The sequence below is a fragment of the Cutaneotrichosporon cavernicola genome (genome assembly GCF_030864355.1).
Source record: "Cutaneotrichosporon cavernicola HIS019 DNA, chromosome: 6".
Classification (NCBI taxonomy): Eukaryota; Fungi; Basidiomycota; class Tremellomycetes; order Trichosporonales; family Trichosporonaceae; genus Cutaneotrichosporon; species Cutaneotrichosporon cavernicola.
Window position 1 is genome coordinate 1,707,188 of NC_083398.1, and position 20,128 is coordinate 1,727,315.

Here is a 20,128-nt window from a genome sequence, read left to right on the forward strand (position 1 = left end):
AGAATGTCGCTCTAACACCTCCTCGCACCTCCTCGCCCATAGTCCCTAGCAGAAAAAAACAACTGCAAGATCGCCTCTGCTCTCTCTTATACACTAGGAGGGAGTCCAACCCCTGCCGAACGCGTGGCAAGCGTCCATGATGCCGTTTCATCACTAGTGGTCATTGAAAAGTGTTGGAACTTGACGCCTATAGGTTGGTGCTAGAGGTCCTCTTAGGTGCTGCAGGTGACGAAGCTGCAGCCCTGTGGTTGAGGAGTGAAGTGTAGATGCATAGAACGGTATAACGGGCTAGGTACTTATAGTTCTAGGTGCGGCGGCCTGTGCGATAAGGACAAAGCATCTCGCAAGTGCAGGTAGTGGAAGCAAAATCGCTATGGAGGTGGAGGTGAGACGACAACTGCAAGTGCAGTTTCCAACAAAATGTGTTGAGAAGATGCGGAAGAGAGGTGAAGATTGGGGTTTTGGGCCGAACGGGGTTGTGTATGTATGTCGTATTCCATATATGCGTGGTGCGCGTTGAGGGAGGTGAACATTGTGATTGTGGATGTCATTGCTAATGGACATGGATGGTAACCGAGTAAAGATATCAGGATCCGAAGGTATCCGCAGTCAAAATTACCCATGGTCTTGTCCCAGATCGACGTTCTCGGTCGGTCCGGAAGGGTGTCACTCCTGGACGGGTGCACACCTGTGGCTGGAAGCTGGCGATGAACGCTAGGATTCAGTCCGCGCAGAGTCATTACCCAGCATAGGCTGGGATGTCTCGAAATCAGTCATCCAATCTCATCGAGCCGTGGCATTTATCTCGTCTTCGCCTTCCACCTCGCAACTCAAAGCCGGTCCGCTTTTGAACCAGATGCATCACACCGCCCACTCGCCATATACGATCCGTCCATCAAGAATCGTCGCCCTAACCTTCGTACGCAACATCTCATCCTCCTCAACCTCCATGAGGTCATCATCCCAAAGCACAGCGTCGAAGCGCATACCCTTCGTCAAGCTCCCAGTATCCTCTGAGAACGCAGCAAATGCCGCATCGGCCGTAAACCCACGCAGTGCCTCGACCCGCGTAAGCTTCTCGTTCGGATACCATCCCCCGGATCCGTGCGGACTAGTTCCGTCCTCGGCCCGCCGGGTTACGGCTGCATAGAACCCCTTGAGCGGGTCGGGGGACTCGACGGGGAAGTCGGAGCCCAGAGCGATACGGCCGCCCGAGTCGAGGTACGACCGCCAGGCGTAGGCTCCTTTTATGCGGTCCGGGCCGAGGCGGGATTCGGCATACCACATCTGCTGTCAGTCGCGAACGGAGCGCCAGCGAACTGGCGACAGGGTAACGCCGAGGCAGCCCACTCCAGAGAGTCGCTGCCGACCTGAGGCTATCCACTCACGTCACTCGTCGCATGCGTTGGCTGGTAGCTCCCGATCACGCCGAGGGCCGCCGCGCGCTTGATGTCATCCTGTGTGAAAATCTGGGCGTGCTCGATGCGCAGGCGGCGTGCGCGTCCCGCCTCCTTGTCGTGCCCAATCGCGGCCTCGATCGCGTCGAGCACGACATGGTTTGCCTTGTCCCCGATGCAGTGGACGTTAACCTGCCATCCCTGGGGTTAGCTTATCCGTTCGCGTTAGCGAAACCGTCTCCCTGCATGCAGCCTGTCCAGGCTGCAGCCGCTCACCTCGTCATAGTACTTCTTGATGAGTGGCGCCCAAACATGGTCCTGAGTGAGGAGAAACCCGCGCCATCCCTCGGCGTCGGAGTAATCTTCCAACAGTGCCGCGCCGCGGCTTCCCAAAGCCCCATCACCAAACAGCTTGACCGACTGGAGCGTCCACCGTCCGTCCTGCAATCCTGTGACACGCTCGACTTGGTCGCCGCAATACACGTCGCGCGGTTCGGGACAAAGCAGCATAGTGTAGAACCGGAGGCGGAGCTTGTCCTCCTCCGCCATGCGCCTGAAGAATGCCAGGTCGTCAGGGACCAACCCAGCATCATGGATACCCGTCAATCCGAGCGAGAGGGCGTCACGCATCGCAACCTCGAGGTTCGCCTCGCGTTGGGTATCCGTCATGGGCGGCATCACGCGGCCGACGTATTCCCGAATCGCGTTGTCCAAGAATACTCCTGTCGGGCGGCCCTCACTGTCCCGAATAACTTGGCCGCCCTCAATGTCCTCCTGTGGAATCGGACCGATCGCCTCAAGTACAGCGGGAGATACCCATGCCGCGTGCAAGTCTGTCCGGTGCAGAACGATATGTAGCCCCTGAAGGGCGGGGGTATCAAGGTCGTTGGCGGTCGCGTAGTCCTTACCAGGCCAAAGTTCCTGGTCCCAAGCCTGTCCGACGACCCAATTCTGGTCATCGAAGCTCGCCCTCCCCCGACTCTGGACGTAGGCTTCGGTGCGTCTCACAACCTCTCCAACACTGCCGGAACCCAGGAGCTGAAGGTGTCGGCTAGCCCCATATTCGAGGGGGTGGGCGTGGGCATCAGTGAAGCCGGGTGTAAGACTATGCCCTGGGGGGAGGTAGACGATCCGGATACCGCTGGTTTTGCGAACCGCCTCGGGAGCGGATTTGGGCACCGGCGTGCTGCTGGATCCTTTCTCGCCGTACGCGCGGCGCACGGCTTGCAGGCTCCCAGTCTCGCGTACCCGCTTGCCCTCGACCACGATGCATTGCACAGCGCCGACACCGCCCTCGACGGGGACAGTGTACACTTTCTTGCCCTCGCGCGAGCACACCGCGTACCATGCGGGCAGGGGTTTGTCTCCGCCGTCGGCCGTCCACGGCGCTTGCGACTTGGTGAGGCCGTTGCGTTTCGCATACAGGACCAGGAAGGCTAGGAGGACGATACTGATCCCCCAGTGGGCGCTGCGGGTGGGACGCTTGGGCGGGCGTGCCGGGAGGGCGTACTTTGGTGCTTGGGCAACGGCAGCTGAGGCTGCCGTCTTGCGCTGCCGGACCTCGGACATGATTACTACTTGGAAGTGGGCAGCTAGAAGAAAGTTCCAGCTCTTGGAACCTATGGCGCGTCGGTTAGAGCCACACTTTGCCGGATGCATGCACGTGACATACTCTCCCACGGAAGCCTTCTAAATGCAGTAGAGATTGAGCATTGTGCGCCACTGGAATTGGTTCCGCCGGCTGCTTGAACACATGCAAGCACCGCACCGTCACTCATCTCAAGCACTTCACCTTCCTTCCCTCATCTCATCCATCCATCCACCATGTCCGACTTTGACCACGACCTCTATGGTGACCTCGACCTCGAAGACCTCGACGCGACTCAGCTTGACGAGGAGCTCGTCGACCCGGACACGCTTGATGCTCCGGAGCCGCCGGCACCCATGCCGGACTCGAGGGATGTCGCGTCCAGCTCTGGGGCGAGCGATGCTGTTCCGGCCTTTGACGCACATGCAGCTGCTCGCCCACACCATATTCCGCAGGGTATCGACCGCATGAAGCCCAGCGACATGCCTGACGAGGGGTTAGTTTTGTTTGGTATTGTTTAGAGCGCTAGGGCGCACGTAGGTTCCAACAACTGGTGTAGTTGCCAGTTGGACAAGGCGAGTGAAAACTAGAGGGCAAACAAAGCCCATAGCTAGAGCCAGAGTGGCTAGAATGGCGCCGCGCTAGGCGTGAGCGTGATAGACCCTCCATACCCATACCTACCCATACCGCAGACCATATACTGATACTACTCCATGCACACGGGTGCCGCCAACCCGTCCTCCTCCTCCTCCTCCTCCTCCTCCGTCCTCCTGACATGATCACCTACACTCTACAGCAAGATGTTTATCGGCGGCCTTAACTGGGAGACGACAGATGGTAAGGCCTGCACAAGGCATCAAATGACTGACTCGCCAGAAGGCCTGCGCGCGTACTTTATCCAGTTTGGCGAAATTGAGCAGTGTACCATTATGCGTGACCCGACAGGTCGGTCGCGCGGGTTTGCCTTCCTCACCTTCCGTGACCCAGCCAGTGTGACCAAGGTTCTTGAGCAGAACCACCAGCTCGATGGCAAGATGGTGGGCCTTGAATTTAGGGTATGCTGACGTAGATTGACCCGAAGCGTGCGATCCCTCGTGCGGAGCACGAGCGTACAGCCAAGGTGTTTGTGGGTGGTCTCGCTGCCTCCGTTACGAGCGAGAGTCTCAAGATCTTCCTCGGGCGGTTCGGCAAGGTCATGGACGCGACGGTCATGTTTGACCGCCTGAATGGGCGCAGCAAGGGCTTTGCATTTGCGACGTTTGCGGAAGAGGCGGGTGTCGATAACGCCATGCAGCATTCCGGAATTGAGCTCGAGGGCCGCGCTATCGAGATCAAGAAGGCGCAGCCCCGTGGCGCAGGTACCCAGGTCAAGGCCTTTACTGCGCCTGGTGGGGCGCGGACCTCGGGGTTCAACGCTACTTCAAACGTCGAGTTTGGGATGGGGTTCGACCCTAGCGCCATGGCTATGATGTACAACAACATGGCAAAGGGACAGACCATGGGGATGGGCGGGGGGTTTGACCCAAACGCCATGGCCATGATGTACACCAACATGATGAAGAGTGAGTCGAGTCCGCGCAGCGAACGAGCTAGCAGCAAGGAGAGAGGGAGCTCATACCAGACATGGGCATGAATGGCGGCGCGCCCGCTATCAACCCCAACATGGCACGGGGGATGGGTGGAATGGGCGGCGGCATGGCCATGGGAAACATGATGGGAGGCATGGGCAACATGATGGGCGGGATGGGTGAGTCACGTCTACGACGGATGAGCTAACATCAGGAATGGGAATGGGAATGGGCGGCATGGGTGGTGGTATGGGCGGAATGGCGATGGGCGGTGGTGCTGGTGCCATGGGCGGCAGCCGCGTGAGTACTTTTGTCGTCTGACGTTCCCTTCGCCAGACACTAATCCCAGGGCGGGCGCCAGCCCCCGAACGCACCCCGCGGCCCCGCGGCCATGCGCAACACTGGCGGGCCGAGCGGCATGGCGCAGCCGATGGCACAGAGCGGCAGCGGAAACGGCAGCTCGCACGGCGGCACGGGCTCGGGTCCCCAGCGCTACTCGACGCAGGGCCAGCAACGCGCCAAGCCGTACTAGGCTTCCCATTGCCCGACGTATGTTTCTCCCTTACGCTGTAGAGTAGCTGTACGATGAAGTGTCTCGAGAAGAAGTGCAGCAGCTTCCATTCACTAACAGGCAAGCACAAACAAACCACTCATCAAAAAAATTATACCTCAAAAGATACAAAGCTATAATGTCCACATGAACATGTACATAGGGGAGGGAGGGGTACGTGCGTTCGCCACCTTGGCGGCACGACCCAAAGAGACGCTCACAAGCGGTGCCCAGGGACGAGCGAGAAGATAATTGTGAAAATCGCAGTGAGGAGGATGGCAAGGGCCTCAATCCACAGCCCTCGTAAGAGGAGGAGCTTGCGCACATACCCCTCACCGACCGTGATGAAGCGGAATGGCACCGTCTCCGACTGGGAGAAGAGAGCGAGCAATGGCGAGAGCGAGTAGTACGCCGCGACGAGGAGGTTGAATGCGAAAAAGTACGGGATGATGATGTAAAGCCGGCGCGCGTTGGGGCTCCAGTCAAGGAAGACAAACGTGAACGAGAGCGTGAACGCACCCCAGAGGATGACTAAGCCGACGATCAGGCGGATTAGGGCGGAGGTCGGCGTGAGGTTGCCAAAAGCCTTGGCGCGGAGGAAGCGGGGAAAAGCGTCCTGCTCGAGAGCGCGGAAGATGTAGATCTTCTGCGCGTGGAAGAGGTCGGGAATGAGGGGCGAGATTTTGCCATCAGTCGACACGGGAACGTTGGTGAGCCGCAGGGCGGGGGAAAGGTAGATCTCGTGCTCGGCGCCAGGGAGAAGATAGCGAAGATAAATGCGCTCGGCGCTCTCGGCGAGCGCGTTCTTCTCTATAGCACGGTCGCGAGAGAATATAGTCGGAGCGCGGAGCTGGCTGTGGCGGCCCTTGCCCCAGTCTCTAATGCTGCCGCGGACGTTCTCGATTGCCGATCGCGTGCTGTGGATCGATCCAGCGCGGCCTCGCCCAGTCCCACGCAAGCTCGGCGTGCTCTGACGGTGCATTTCGTGGTACGCGTGCTCGGCGTCCTTGCTCGTCCCAACGCCCGGGTGAGACGACCGCTGCAGTTCCGAACTACGACGGGCGGCGGGTAACGTCTCGCGGCTGGCGAGGTCGAGGAGTGGCGCCATGTACGAGCCGTTCTCACGAACATAGGTGGCAAACTCGGGCCAGTCGTCATCAACCGACCGCCCGCTCCGCTTCAGGTCCTTGAAGTACGCCTTGCACAGGTTCTCGTGCTGCTGGACGTCGAGCCAAAAGTCGAGCGCGTCCTCGGATGATTCGCGCTGGAGGAAGATCTGCAGTCAGCGGTGCGTGATGAAGGACTCACGTAGAAGCAGAAGAGGTCTAACGGGGCGCGGGTGCGGCGGTCCAGCACCTCTTGCAGCGTCGGCAGACGCTTGAGGTTGAGGTAACGAGACCCGCGCTTGCCCTTTCCCGTGCCCGACGCCTGATGAGCGGTCGGAGCGAGGTCGTATTCTGGTCCGCCAGCAGCGGGAGCCTTCTCGTTGTGGTACTGCATTGTTCCGGAAGGCGGGTGGGGTGGATGGGTGGTGATGGAGGGTAGGAGAATAGGATGCTGGGTTCCGCCCTATGGTAAGAGGGTTTCGTTTAACAGGTAAAGACAGACGAGAGAGGGTGAATGGCGAGGAAGGCGATGTGGATGGCGAGGAGGCGAGAAGAATAGGTGGATCGTGACACGGTTGCTTTGCTTGTCTCACTCACCTCAACACTCAGCCACCCCTGTCCTTTGGCCTTCCCGCAATTGCCCTTTCATCCTAACCGCAACTACCTCCCGCCTTCGTTGATATCGTCGCGTGGTCGACCAATCCCACTACTATTCCCACGTCATTCCTCTACGGAGTTTTATCCAATCTCCGCGAATCCCGCCATGCGACCGTTCCATGGATTCCTGCGTGCCCTGGCGATCCGCCAGCGATCTGGAGGCGCTAACTCGAGATCTGAACCGACGTTGTGCTTCCATGTGCTGCCCCGGGCGCGAAGCACAAGCCCTCCTCCAGTACACTGCACGTGCCTCGACTCGGGCCGCCTGGGGCCCGCCACTTGTCTCTTGTGGCTGCGTGTTGCGGACTGCACATAGCGCGCAACGCAAGGTGCTATGCATGGATCATGTCTGTTCTCGACCGACGCCTCGACGCCACACAGTGTCGCATCAAAGCCTCGCTGCGCACAGACGCGGACTGGAAATCGGGAGACTTGGTTCAAGCATCCGAGGAAGTAAGATGGCCAGATGGAAGGGGTAAGGCGCCCATCTGTTTCAGTGCCTTGGCAATGTTTACGCGTCCACCATTCCTCGTTCTCTGCTTCAGTGCCATGTAGCTGCGTCATTAGCCATGTCCACTGGAATCCTTGGGGGATGAGAATAAGAACAAGGCCTTGACACAACCTTCGACGCGCAGAAGGCACGTCGCATTTGCCCCTCACACTTCCCAGATTAGAGGCACGGTTTGGCTCATCCACGGCCGTGTGCGGGTTTGTTGGTGTGGGGGAATTGCTTGTCAGCAACGGGGTGCCAAATGCTGAGAGCGCGGGCAATTCCGACAGCGGAGGGGAAGAGGATGCTCAGGGCTCACTTTAAACCTGAGGCATGCGGCCCGAGGCCAGGGGTAGGGTGACGTCGGTCAAGAGATTTTGGCTCGACATTTGCGCAACGCGGCGTAAACGATACCTTGCATTAGGGATACAGGGATAATCTGGCCACAAACATTCTAATGATTCCTAATGAATGACGCACCACTCTCACACCGCGGGTCCGAATCTGAGACAGCCCAACATGACAACCACCAGCCGCACTGACCGGGGTAACAGTGTCTGTTTCGGAAAGATGTTGTGCAGTGCTCTGTTTTTGCGTAAGCGGAGGGGGGGGGGGGGAAGTGAGTCCCGCATCGTTCCTGATTGCTGCTGTCGTTGCGGGATGATATGGTCAAGGAAGCTGAAGGGGACTGGTCGTGCTCAAAGAATTTCCGCTGAGAGCATGTGGTTGAAGGGTAGAGGCCGAGCCCTTCCGGTTCCTCTCCGTTCAGGGTAAAGCTTTGTCAACTTGTTCATGCAATTGCAAGAGGGAAGATGCCCAAGCCACCAAAGCCAACGTTCCGCTGGCAGCCAAAGGCAAAGGAGGGCCGAGGGCCGAGGGCCGGGGGGTGAAGTTTGGATCCAACCGCCTCTTGACGCCTCTGAAGCCTCTGACGCCCATGAGGCCTATACGCCAATGAATTCTCTCTCTCGGCCGCCGTCACTGCGTCCGGGTCCCGGGTCCTTCCTCAATTTCCCCTACCCCTAGACACCCAGTCGGTCTGCAACACAAGCCGTCGGCCATGCATGCATACTTGCTCATCACTCCAAGTTGCTTTCTCATCCTCCGTCATCATTTCTCAAACACCTTACTCTGTCGCGTCCGACCGCACCCATCGGGACCGTGGGGCATAGCACAGGAGCACACGTAATCACCACTGTTCAGTTTGGTTCAACATTCTGGTCTCGGTCTCATCGTCTTAGATCCGCAGCAAACCCACCACGCTCCAAGACCAGACCATTACCATACCAACGTGACGAATACGAGTCTCCAGGTGTACTTCGTTACTGCAATCGACAATCACCCATCAACCCCTTACCATCATCGCCATTCCTTCTTCGTTTCTCACCTACCCATACTTGACCACTCGCGTCCTTCGTCGTTCTTGTCCATTGATCCATCACAAAGGAGGGCTCCGACAACCCGGCCCACATCACCTCGCGCCTCCCCACTCCATTCTCACCTCGCAACGACGCGTTGGCCCACTTACTTCTCAGCCTCGACTGCACTGTCCATTTTCCCGCTCAAGGTCCTCAGTGTCCCACACGTTTAACCCGCTAGGCTGGTCGACGACGTAGGGGCTGGCCTCCCTTCTAACCATACCACATCCCCCGCCCAACATATCTCCTCCCAAGGAACAACGGCTCGCCATGCCTGGCTCGGCGTCGGGCGCACCATTAGTGCCTCGCCGTCGGAAGCGGAGGGCAAACAAAGACCCGTGGTGGACGCGCCATATCGCCAAACCTCTGAGTGTGCTCAATCCCGCGACCCTCATGTCCAGGAGACGAAAGCCGTCTACGCCTCGCTCGATCTTTATCAACGAGAAGCTACCAGCGGACTACTTTGACAAGAAAGGACGGCCGCTCAAGAGCAAGGTCTTCAGCACCAACCAAAACGTGACGTCCAAGTACACGATCCTCACGTTCTTGCCACGCAACCTCCTCGAGCAGTTCCGCCGCGTTGCCAACATCTTCTTCCTTTTCATCAACGTCCTTCAGTTCTTCCCCAAGTTCTCAACCATCTCGCCAGGTCTCGTCATTTTGCCGCTGATCGTCGTCCTGCTCATCACCGCACTCAAGGATGGTTACGAGGACATCAAACGCCACCAGGCCGACCGCAAGGTCAACCACTCAGTTGTACATGTGCTCGGCGGCGGCGACGGCCAATATGTCAATGTCAACCCCATGGAGGGCAAGGCCAAGACGTTTGTGCGTGGCATCCCGTTGCCGAAGCGCAAGAGCAAGAAGGCAATCTCTGCAGAGATGAAAGCCAACGTCGATCTCCTCAAGAGCGGCAACGAGAACGACCTCGAGCGCCAACACACCATCCGTTCTCACGTTTCGACCTGGGATAACGACCCCGAGGCCGGCGATAACTCAAAGGAGCTCGGTTGGCAGCGCACCATCTGGGAAGACGTCAAGGTCGGCGACATTGTCAAGATTTACGACAATGAACCTATCTGTGCCGGTGAGTTCACTGCGGTGGCGTGGCGAGTCGAGGTGTGGTACCACTTCTGCCGCTGGGCGGTATGTATATTTACCTCGATCTGCGGCCTTCGCTTGCGTCACTGTCTAGTAAGCCCATACATTACAGCTAACGCCCCTCAGACATTATCGTCTGCGCCACCTCCGAAGAGGAGGACGTATGTTACCTCGAAACTAAGGGTCTGGACGGCGAAACCAACCTGAAGTCGCGTCACGCCGTTCCCGGCATCTCCCACCTCGATTCCGTTCAGGCATGCGCGACGACGCAGATGCGCATCGATATGGAGCCTCCTGAGGTGAACATGTACCGCCTAAACGGCGCGATTGTTCTTCTCGGCGAGGGAGGTGATGTCACGCACCCCGTGACCCTCGACACCTGTTTGCTTCGTGGATGCGCTCTCCGCAACACGGGCTGGGTTATCGGCATTGTTGCGTTTACCGGCGATGACACCAAGATCATTCAGAACTCGGGCCGCGCTCCCAGCAAGCGTTCCCGCGTGGAGCGCCAGATGAACCCTCAGGTCCTGTTCAACCTTCTCGTCCTTGGCATCATTGCGATGATCTGCTCTGTTATTGCCCACGTTCTTGAGAAGAAGTGGACGCCACAGGGCGCTTATTGGATGCTCTATAACGACACGTCCCAGGACAACCCGAACATCAACGGCCTCTGGACGTTCTTCAACGCGCTGATTACGTTCCAGAACATCATCCCTATCTCACTTTACCTCTCAATCGAGTTTGTGCGCACGGTCCAGGCGTTATTCATCTTCTGGGACCACCAGATGCAGTACTTCAAGAACGGCCAGAAGATCCGCACCACGGCCCGCTCCTGGAACCTCTCCGATGATCTCGGCCAAGTCGAGTACATTTTCTCGGACAAGACCGGCACCCTTACACAGAACGTCATGGTCTTCCGCCAGTGCTCGGTTGGGGGCAAGATCTACTATGGCGACGAGCCGGAGGTCACTGCTCCGGCTAAGAAAGCCAAGCCTGTCGAGGACACAATGAGCAGCTCCGACGACAACTCGAACTCTACGGGTGACGTAGCGAGTCTCAGGAGAGCTGAAGCCGTTGAGATCCCGCCATTCCACGACCGGACTTTAACCGCGGACTTGAACGATCTCGACTCTGAGCAGTCGCGCATTTTACACGGCTTCTTTGTCGTCCTTGGTCTCTGCCACACGGCTCTCGCGTCCGAGTCCGAGAGCGGACAAATCACGTACAAGGCCCAGTCGCCGGACGAGGCGGCCCTTGTTCAGAGCGCTGCCGACGTCGGCTTTGTCTTCCTTGGTCGTGACCGCAACATCCTCCGCCTCAAGACTCCTTACGCAGAGCAGCCCGATGAGTACGAGCTGCTCAACGTTCTCGAGTTCAACTCGACTCGCAAGCGCATGTCAGTCATTGTGCGCAAGTGTGACGACCAGGGCATGATCCTCCTCCTTACAAAGGGTGCGGACAACATCATCTTCGACCTCCTCAGCAAGAACGACGAGTCGCAGGCCGCGCTGCGTGAGAAGACGGACAAGGATCTCCAGGTGTTCGCCAGCGAGGGTCTCCGTACCCTCTGTCTCGCGTACCGCGTCCTTGAGCCCGCCGAGTACGAGACATGGGCCAAGGAGTACCATGAGGCAGAGGTCGCCCTCACCGATCGTGAGGAGAAGATGGAGGATGTCATGGCCCACATTGAGACTAGTTTGCAGTTGCTGGGTGCGACTGCCATCGAGGACAAGCTACAGGACGGCGTTCCGGAGACCATTGCGGACCTCAAGCGAGCCGGCATCAACATCTGGGTTGCCACGGGTGACAAGCTCGAGACCGCGGTTGCCATCGGTTACACGACCAACCTTCTCACCGCCAACTCCAACCTCATTATTATCCGTGAGGGCACCCATTCCATCCATGACCAACTGCGCGACTCGTTAGGAGCGTTCTTCGGCGATGACCTCCGGCGCTCCACGTCCCTCACACATCTCGAGACCCGGCATTCGACCCAGCTCCGCCGCGTTAACACTGGTGTCCAGTCGCTCGTTGGCGATGACAACGGCTACCGGCCCGGCGGCTTCTCGCTTGTCATCGAGGGCTCGGCACTGGCCCAGATCTTCAACGACGACGAGAACGAGGACCTGCTCATCCAGCTGGCTCTCAAGTGCAACACCGTCATCTGCTGTCGTGTCTCGCCTCTGCAAAAAGCCCAGATTGTCAGACTCATCAAGGACAGCCTCGGCGTGATGTGTCTCGCCATTGGCGACGGTGCAAACGACGTCTCGATGATCCAGGCGGCTGACGTCGGTGTCGGTATCTCGGGCGAGGAGGGCCTGCAGGCCGTCAACTCGGCAGACTATGCGACCGGCCAGTTCCGCTTCCTCAAGCGGCTTCTCCTCGTTCACGGCCACTGGTCGTACTTCCGCAACGGCACCATGATTGTCAACTTCTTCTACAAGAACATTATCGGTATCGGCATCCTGTTCTGGTACATGTTCTTCTGTGGATGGTCCACCACCTTCGTCTACGCCTACGTCTACTTGCTGTTCTGGAACGTCTTCTGGACACTGTGTCCCGTCATTGCAATTGGTATTTTCGACCGCAACGCAGACGACGTCGACCTCATGGCTCTCCCAGAACTCTACCGCTACTCGCGCGAGCACAAGTATTACAACTGGCCCCGTTTCCTGTACTACCTCTTCGAGGGTGTGTACCAGACGGCGATCGGCTATTTCTTCATCCACTACGCCTACGTGACGACAACGACCCGCAGTGATGGCTGGGAAGTTTACAAGGACGAGATGTCGACGACGATGGCTGTTGCGGCCGTCATGTACGCCAACCTGTTCTCTGGCCTCAACATCGATGCCTGGAGCTGGTGGGTTGTGTTCGCTGTGTGGGTCGGCCCCTTCCTCATTTGGGTCTTCACCCCCATCTACTCGGTCGTCCCGCCGACCACCTACTTTTCCGGCGTCTACGGCAATGACATCTTCTTATTCCGCTCCGCAGCTTTCTGGTTCGGGTGGCCGTTCGTCACGATCATGGCCTTGATGCCCCGGTACCTCATCAAGTTTGCAAAGCAGAACATCTTCCCGAACGACATCGACATCATGCGCCTTGTCCGCAAGTACCAGCCTAATGTCGACCCCTTCACAGACCCCATGCTTGGCGGCCTCCTCGACCGCTCGCGCGACAATGACAACATGTCAATCGGCCGTGTGCAGTCGAACGCCCACTTGGCGCGCAGGACCAGCATCGTGCTCGAGGAGCTCACTGCTCCCACCGAGTACGTTCCCGCTACGGAGTACCCCCCGCGCCAGAGCACCGAGTACATCGGTCGCCCAAGTATCGACTCGATCCACAGCCGAACCGGACGACCGAGTATCGACTCGAGCCGAGTACGGCCCAGCTTGGAATCGCACGGTCGCCCAAGCTTCCAGAGCACGCGTCTGGGCATGGCCGGCGGCATCCGTGGCTCGCAAGTCGACAGTGAGTACAGTCAACGCATTGTGAGCTGACAGCAGTGGCTACGGGAATCACTCGCGAGCCATCGCGTGGCTTCGGTTTCGACGTGGAAGAGGGTGGCGTAGCCGTGAGTCAACTCCACGCCACTGAAATCCGCTGACTCTAGATCAAGCGCATGCAGTCGAGTCTCTCACAGCAGTCGGCCGGCAATCAGCGCTACACGCTGCGCCGACTGGCTGTGCATAACCGTCAGAACAACCCCACCGCGCCATCGCCAAACAGAGCGTTCAAGTCGCTGCGCAACCGTGCGGGCTCCATCCTGCGCGGCCGCAACCGCTCGTCAACCGTCAACACGAGTACATCAACACAAGTGAGCGGAGACGATTTTCCACAACGCCTGGTACCGTCCCCGCCGCGCTCGCCATAGAATTGTCACTGTACAGTTTAGTGTCCTTGGGATCGCTTAGATCATATGCATGCCTACGATATAATCGGCGCTGTCTGTTGCCACCCGTCGCTCTAGAAAGATCTGGAAACGTGCGTTGACGTTGGATGGTCAGAGTGCACTGTCAGAGAGCATGTTCGTGGCCACTCTACTGGATCAGATGAGCGTTTGTTATGAACAGCGTTTTGAAGTAGATGGTCTCACAGCGCTTTCCATCCCCTCTTTTGAAAGCTGCTATCCATGTTGCCGTGCTGAACATACGACAGCTGGGGTGGGATTGAACCCATGTTTCAAGTTCACCGACTACAGCATAGTTTGTTCTTGAGTATGGGCAATGCTGTGAGAGCCTATTCTAGATTCATCCTGACAGCGTAGTTCACTCAATCCCTTTTGCACCACCTTCACCAGTGCATCCCCACAGATTGCTGGTGGATGCACCAGTTATCAGCAAGGTCCAAGGCCAAACCATACATCCAATCCTATGACTCCTCGAGCTCAACCTCAGCCCGTCGAGCCCAAGCCAGCGCCTCCCACCCCTCCTCGTCCCACGGACGCAGCATAATCGCGCGCTGGAGATTCTGCATCCCGCTCTCGCCTTCGAGGGTAAGAGCAATGCCCCGCATAGAGTTGGCCCGGGCCGCCTCCAGAACCGGCCCATCGGAAGTCCGTTGGAGCAGTGCAATCGCGGGCTCGGTCTTGCCCGCTGCGACGTACGCCGCTGCAAGGCGGTTACGGGATACAGGGTCCCAAGGCGCCGAGGCCGCTGAGGATTCCAGGCTCGCGATAGCGCCGTCCTCGTTTCCATTCGCTAGGGCTGCTGCGGCGAGCACAGCATCCGCTGTACGTTGAGGATCCTGTGCCCGTTGCTCGGGGGTTGGGTTGGCGAGCTCGGCCAGCGCAGCGTCTAGCAGGTCCGCGTCGGACGAGGCGAGGGCGGCTGCGCCAAGAGCTGCGATGACCTTGAGCGAAGGGCGCTCGTGTTCCAGCCTGCTGTCAGTTTACAGCAGAGAGTCTAAAAATCTCACGATTCCATGAGCTGCGTCTTGGCTGCCTCCGCGGCATCCTCCCCTCCAACTGACCACAGCGTACGCGCGAACAGCACGGCAATCTCGTCAGTGAGCGCATCATCGTTTTTCGCGGCGTCCAGGGCTGCCTGGAAGCCCTCGAGCGACGCGTTGTGGTCGCCCAGCCAGAAGTGGGCGAGTGCCGCACCTGTGCGCGCCTGTGCGAGCTGGCACGTCACACGCTCCTCGGAAGAGGCCACCGACAGTTCGGCCGCGTCTTTGAATGCGCTCAGGGCCGCGTCGTACTGGCCCGCGGCGAGGCGGACGCGAGCGAGGTTCAGCAGTGCCGTTGCGTAGTTCGCCTCGATTTGGGCACTTTCGGAGCGCTCGAATTCGTCCTCCAGCAGCTGAGTCGCGTCCTCGAGCACAGCGACGGCCTGGCCTGTAAGGCCCAGGCGCTCCGAGACGAGAGCCTGGAGGTGCTTTGCTTCTGCATCCTCGGGGTGCGCAGCGACGTAGCACGCGAGTGCGAACGCGGCTTGGTGGAGAGGCGTCGTGTCCCGCGTATGCGGGTTCAGGAAGGGTCCGAAGGCGCCAAGCGCGAGCGCCAGATCCGCTTCCAGCAGGCTGCCGGCTGAGAGTGTAGCCGAGTGCGCAAACAGACCAGCCGAGGCGTGGTGCTGCCCGTCTCTCTGGGCGAGGATCGCCTGTCCGAACCACGCACGGGCACAGTCCGGGTCGAGCGTCTGTGCCTTGAGGAAGCACTGGTTTGCCAGCTCGCGGTCGCCGGCACGCAGGTACAGGAAGCCGAGATTGGTCCACACTTCGGGGTCCTTGGCGTACAGCTCGAGCGAGACCACAAACGCATGCTGCGCGAGCTGCTGGCCCGCCGCCGAGCAGATCACCCCGAGAGCGTTCCACAGACGCTCGTCGCTTGCGTCGCGCTCGAGCGCAAGGCGCACTGCCGAGATGGCCGCCTTGGTGGCGGGCGTGCGTACATCTTCGTCGCGGGTCGCGAGGGTGTGTAGCGCACAGCCCAGGTCGTACAGCGCCGAGTTGGCGCTGTGCTCGTTCTTAAGCAGGTGAGCACGGTACGCGAAGGCGAACACGGCAGCCTTGACCGCGTAGTGCGGTCCAGAAGCGGCTTGGAGGAGGTTGGAGGCGTGCCCAAGTCCAGTGACGGAGGAACGACGATCGTCATCGTCAGCAATGAGGTGCTCGAGGACGGGTTGGAGGACAGCAGCCGTGGACTCGATGTCCTTCAAGTCGACCTCCCGCTCAGCGAGCTGTAGGGCGGCGTCGCCGATAAGCTTCCACGCCCAGGCCCGGTGCGACCTGCCAGAGGTGAGTACCCGCAGAGCATACCCAATGGCCGTATGGAAGGCGCTCCTCGAGCGCTCCCGGAACCCGCCAGCCGCCGAAAAGCGGCCAAGCGCCACCGCCGCCTCGGCCAGCGCAGCAGTCACGCCAACCTCGGCCGACTCGGTTGCGGAGTCAACCTCCTTGAAAGCCGCGATCGCGCCCGCGTAGTCACCGAGCTGCATGTACGTCTCGCCCATGTGATAGTGCGCCATCCACATGGTCGGGTCGATCTCCAGCGCCTTCTGCAGCGCCTTGAGGCCCGCCATGTGTCGGCCACTCTTGACATACGCGTCGCCAAGCATGCGCCACATGCTTGCGTCCTCAGGGTCGGCACGCAGAGCCACCTGGAAAGCTTGGATCGCCTTGGCGTAGTTCTTGTAGTACTGGTGTCAGTTCAATATCTAGATGGACTAGCTCACCATCTCGGTCGAGCCGAGTGCCTTCCACGCCCAGCCGTTGGTTGGCGCGAAGCGTCCTGCAGCGTTCATGACCTCGCCACCAGCGATGCCCTCAACACCACCTTCGCCCTCCATAACACGCATAGCGATCGCGCGGACCTGCGCCCATTCGTCCACGTCAGCGTAAGCGAATGCCAGGCGCCGCGCGGCATCAGCCTCAGTGGCGTCCAGCTCGAACGCTTTCTGGAAACACTTGAGCGCGCGCTCCATGTCCGGAGGCGAGTGCGCCTCGGCATAGCAGATGCCGAGGGCAGTGTATGACGCGGCGAAAGACGCGTCCGCGCGGAGCGAGGCCATAAACCACTCCTCAGCTTGGGTCCGCGACTGGTCGTCCCCGATCATCCACTCGGTACGGCCAAGGCGCCACCACGCACGTGCGCGGACTAACGCCTCGTCGTCCTTGCCTTCTTGCTCCTTGCGAGTGTCTCTAACCTCGACGACCTCCTCGAGCACATCGCGGCCCTCGGTCAACTTGCCTTGGTTGACCAGACACCAGCCCAGCTCCTCCTTGGCAGCTATCATCTCCTTGTCTTCGCCGCCTTGGTCCAGGAGGCGCTTGAACTCGTCCTGCGCTCCGGACCAGTCGCCGGCTACCTCGAGGATCTGGCCGATGCCGAAGCGAGCGGCGTAATTGGCAGGCTGGAGCTTGAGGACGCCGTTCAGCAGGCGTGAGGCACGCTGGTGGTGCTTGGGAGGGTAGTAGGGCACAAGCGCCAGTCCGAGTTCTTCGTCCAAGGAAGCCATGGCCTTCGGGAGTGTGATGCCCCGCTCGGTCTCGACCTCGCGCACGAGCTTGCGAGCCTTCTCGGCATAGGTGATCGCGTTCGCCCAGTCCTCCTCCTGGATAGCGACATGCGTCATGACCCGATGCGCAAAGATCGACGTCTTAAGGCTGTCGAGCGTTTTGGTCATGGTGGCAATCAGCTCCTCACGTTCCTCCTCGGTGAGGTTCTCGACGAGCTCGCCATCACGTACCGCCTCACGGCGCGCTTTGCGGCGAGCGCGAGCGTTCTCGCGGTCCTTCTGGCCCTTCGTCGGCCTGCGGTACTTCTTCTTCTTGTCACTTCCAGAATCTTCAGCCGGCGTGGGCTGCTCCTCGTCAGGCTCAGGGAGAGGAAGCTTGAGAAGGCGAGCGTAATCGTCGATGAAGTCGGTGAATGCAGAGTCTCGGAACACCTTGGCAAACTTGAGGAGAAGGTTGTGGTCATACTCGATGGTCGGCTCGTCTCGCCCCTCGATGACCCATGCCCACGCCTCCTCCGCCCCGGGGAAGCCAACCTCAAGGAGCACAAAGCCCTTCGCAAGCCCCTCAGTGCGCTTGCCCGCCTCGGCCTTCGTGATCTTTGGGGTCTCCGGCGTTCTAAACAATGCAGGGGTATTGGGGTCCTCTGCTAGTGTCGGGGTTGGCTTGGGCGGCAGTGAAGCTGAGATCATCGTCCCGCCCCTGGCTGAGGCCTTGGGTGCGGCCTTCTTGTTATTGCCGTCGGTGATAACGGATACGAGGCGGCGCCAGTACCTGAACTCTTGTACCTCGACGAGGCGGCGCATGTCCTCGTCCACCGACGGATGGGATGAGACGTCGCGGAGCAGATCAATCATCTGGGCGCCCTGCGGACCACCGAGCACCTCGGCGTCGACGCGCCGCCTGACATCGCGCTCAGTGCCGGCACCCAAGCGCTGGCGACCCGCTTTGACTTGCACCTCCGTCGTAGTATAGATCTCAGCCTGGACTCGAAGAAGGAGGTAGGTCACGAGCGCGAGCGATCCAGCGAGATGGTGGACGTGGGGGAGCGGGCGAGGAATCTCGGGAGGGGCCGCGTCCTTGGCCGCAGGGTACTTTGGCACCTGCAGAGGCAAGTAAGATCCCTGAGGAACCGGCGCAGACTGGATGAGAGGGACGAGCGGGGACGAAGGCAGTAGGAGGCGAAGCGCTCCATACAGCTGACGTTAGGGATGTCATGTGGCCGGCTCACCTTGTCGTTTGGACCGTGGGCGAGGCGGTGCTCCATCACCTCCTGCATCGCATCAGATGCCTTTTCAGCGTCACCTCTAAAGTCAGCCCATGTAGGTCTGGTCAAGCTCAACCTACGTGTCGTACGCTGCCTGAACCTGCAGCTCTAGTAGGCGCCCAAGGTCATCCCAGCGCTGATTCTTGATGTAGAGCTTCTTGAGGCCAGGGAGAGCTAAATGATGGCCAGGCGCGAGTCTCAGCGCCGCGTGGTACGACTTCTCAGCCTCATCGAGGCGCTCGACATGCGTGAGGGCTAATGCGCGGAAGGCAAGGCTGAGTGGGGTCAGCGTCATGAGAGTGTATGTGAGGAATGTTGGCCTTTCTGAAACAGAGGCTACCTTCCTCCCAGGCAGATGCCACCAACGCTGCCCTCCACGCCTCGCTCGCAAAGCTAAGTGTACTCGCGGCGGCGCTACGTGTATCTGGGCCCAACTCACACAGTCGGTGCTTCTGGATCCTTTTCGCCAATGCTGCGTAGGAGTTGCGTGGCCTCGTGCAGTGCACCTTCTGGCTCGTCATTTTGGAGCTTGAGGCGGACGGATTTCAAGGCGCTCTTTGTGCTCATGTTGGCCCGTCGCACATGTGCTGTGCGAGTGTGGCCGATAAGTGTAGTCTGGCGCTGAGGTGGAAAATCAAGGTGTTTGGCAAGGAGGGAATGTTGTCAAAGTCTCAAAAGTAGGAAGAGAACTGTAGTATGGTGTACCTGAGATCAAGTTGAATGGAGTCACTGGAGTCACTGGTTGACTGGAGTCACTTGGTTGACTGGTGGTATGAAACCCTTGGCATTATTATACACCCTTTTGAAACTGGGTCGTTTGGTCACTAAGACTGAGTTGTTAATATGTATGCTGCTGCTGAGCTGCTGTAACTCTGCCCCACAATCAGGTCATTAGGTCCATCAGGTCCATCAGGTCCATCACCTATAATCCCCGCTTCTTGCAACTTCTGCCAACCACATCTCGGCCAAGTCACTCACTCAATCACTATCTATCTCTGCCTCCCCCCTCCACCTCAACATCTTGACCAACCAATTCATCACCCTCCTCAGCAACCTCCTCAACATCGATTCATCTTCTTGACCCCGACCACCCTTCCTAGATATTACCGTAGACGACTGCCAGTCCAGGATACCAAGTAAGTTGGCCGATCCCTCGCCAGTTCCTGGAGCCAAGCTGCAGTGTGGAGGTACAAGCTTTTCCACCTCGGCACGTTAACTCCCCATATCGGGACATCCGCCACGCATCTCCACCGGCGAGCGCTACTGTAGTGATACAGCCCAACGGTACGCGTAAGAGATAAAGCGATATAGGCATTTCAGTCTCATGCGGGTCATTGAAGGCGCGATCCTCGGCCATCCCCCACATCCCCGCCCCATACAATCGCTCATACCAGGCCGTCGCTTCTTCTTCATCTCCATCTCCATCTCATCGATAATCCCTTTAATCCCGGTCTTCGGCTATCGCCACCCGCTCTCCTCTGTGCGCAGACGTGTCTCGCGTCTAGACACGCTCTGCTGCAAATGA

The 20,128-nt window shown here is 59.1% G+C and overlaps 5 protein-coding genes across 5 annotated transcripts; 2 read left to right on the top strand and 3 right to left on the bottom strand.

The window, feature by feature from the left end:
- Window positions 1–861: 861 nt before the first annotated feature.
- CcaverHIS019_0606630 (uncharacterized protein) lies at window positions 862–2,966 on the bottom strand (the record flags this gene model as incomplete). Its single annotated transcript, XM_060603146.1, has 3 exons — window positions 862–1,287; window positions 1,389–1,598; window positions 1,674–2,966. 3 exons carry the CDS (start codon window positions 2,964–2,966, stop codon window positions 862–864), a joined length of 1,929 nt encoding a protein of 642 aa, XP_060459469.1.
- A 255-nt stretch (window positions 2,967–3,221) lies between these two features.
- CcaverHIS019_0606640 (uncharacterized protein) lies at window positions 3,222–5,085 on the top strand (the record flags this gene model as incomplete). The annotated part of the gene is made up of 7 exons (XM_060603147.1): window positions 3,222–3,481; window positions 3,782–3,822; window positions 3,862–4,022; window positions 4,055–4,547; window positions 4,607–4,732; window positions 4,768–4,853; window positions 4,903–5,085. The coding sequence occupies 7 exons, from the start codon at window positions 3,222–3,224 to the stop codon at window positions 5,083–5,085; spliced, it is 1,350 nt and encodes a 449-aa protein (XP_060459470.1).
- Window positions 5,086–5,320: 235 nt separating this feature from the next.
- Window positions 5,321–6,603, bottom strand: RAX1 (uncharacterized protein; the record flags this gene model as incomplete). The annotated part of the gene is made up of 2 exons (XM_060603148.1): window positions 5,321–6,379; window positions 6,412–6,603. The coding sequence occupies 2 exons, from the start codon at window positions 6,601–6,603 to the stop codon at window positions 5,321–5,323; spliced, it is 1,251 nt and encodes a 416-aa protein (XP_060459471.1).
- Window positions 6,604–9,044: 2,441 nt separating this feature from the next.
- On the top strand, window positions 9,045–13,752 carry CcaverHIS019_0606660 (uncharacterized protein; the record flags this gene model as incomplete). The annotated part of the gene is made up of 4 exons (XM_060603149.1): window positions 9,045–9,861; window positions 10,002–13,349; window positions 13,385–13,452; window positions 13,492–13,752. 4 exons carry the CDS (start codon window positions 9,045–9,047, stop codon window positions 13,750–13,752), a joined length of 4,494 nt encoding a protein of 1,497 aa, XP_060459472.1.
- A 497-nt stretch (window positions 13,753–14,249) lies between these two features.
- Window positions 14,250–19,170, bottom strand: SKI3 (uncharacterized protein; the record flags this gene model as incomplete). The annotated part of the gene is made up of 6 exons (XM_060603150.1): window positions 14,250–14,757; window positions 14,796–16,519; window positions 16,556–18,535; window positions 18,568–18,643; window positions 18,684–18,878; window positions 19,043–19,170. The coding sequence occupies 6 exons, from the start codon at window positions 19,168–19,170 to the stop codon at window positions 14,250–14,252; spliced, it is 4,611 nt and encodes a 1,536-aa protein (XP_060459473.1).
- Window positions 19,171–20,128: the final 958 nt, after the last annotated feature.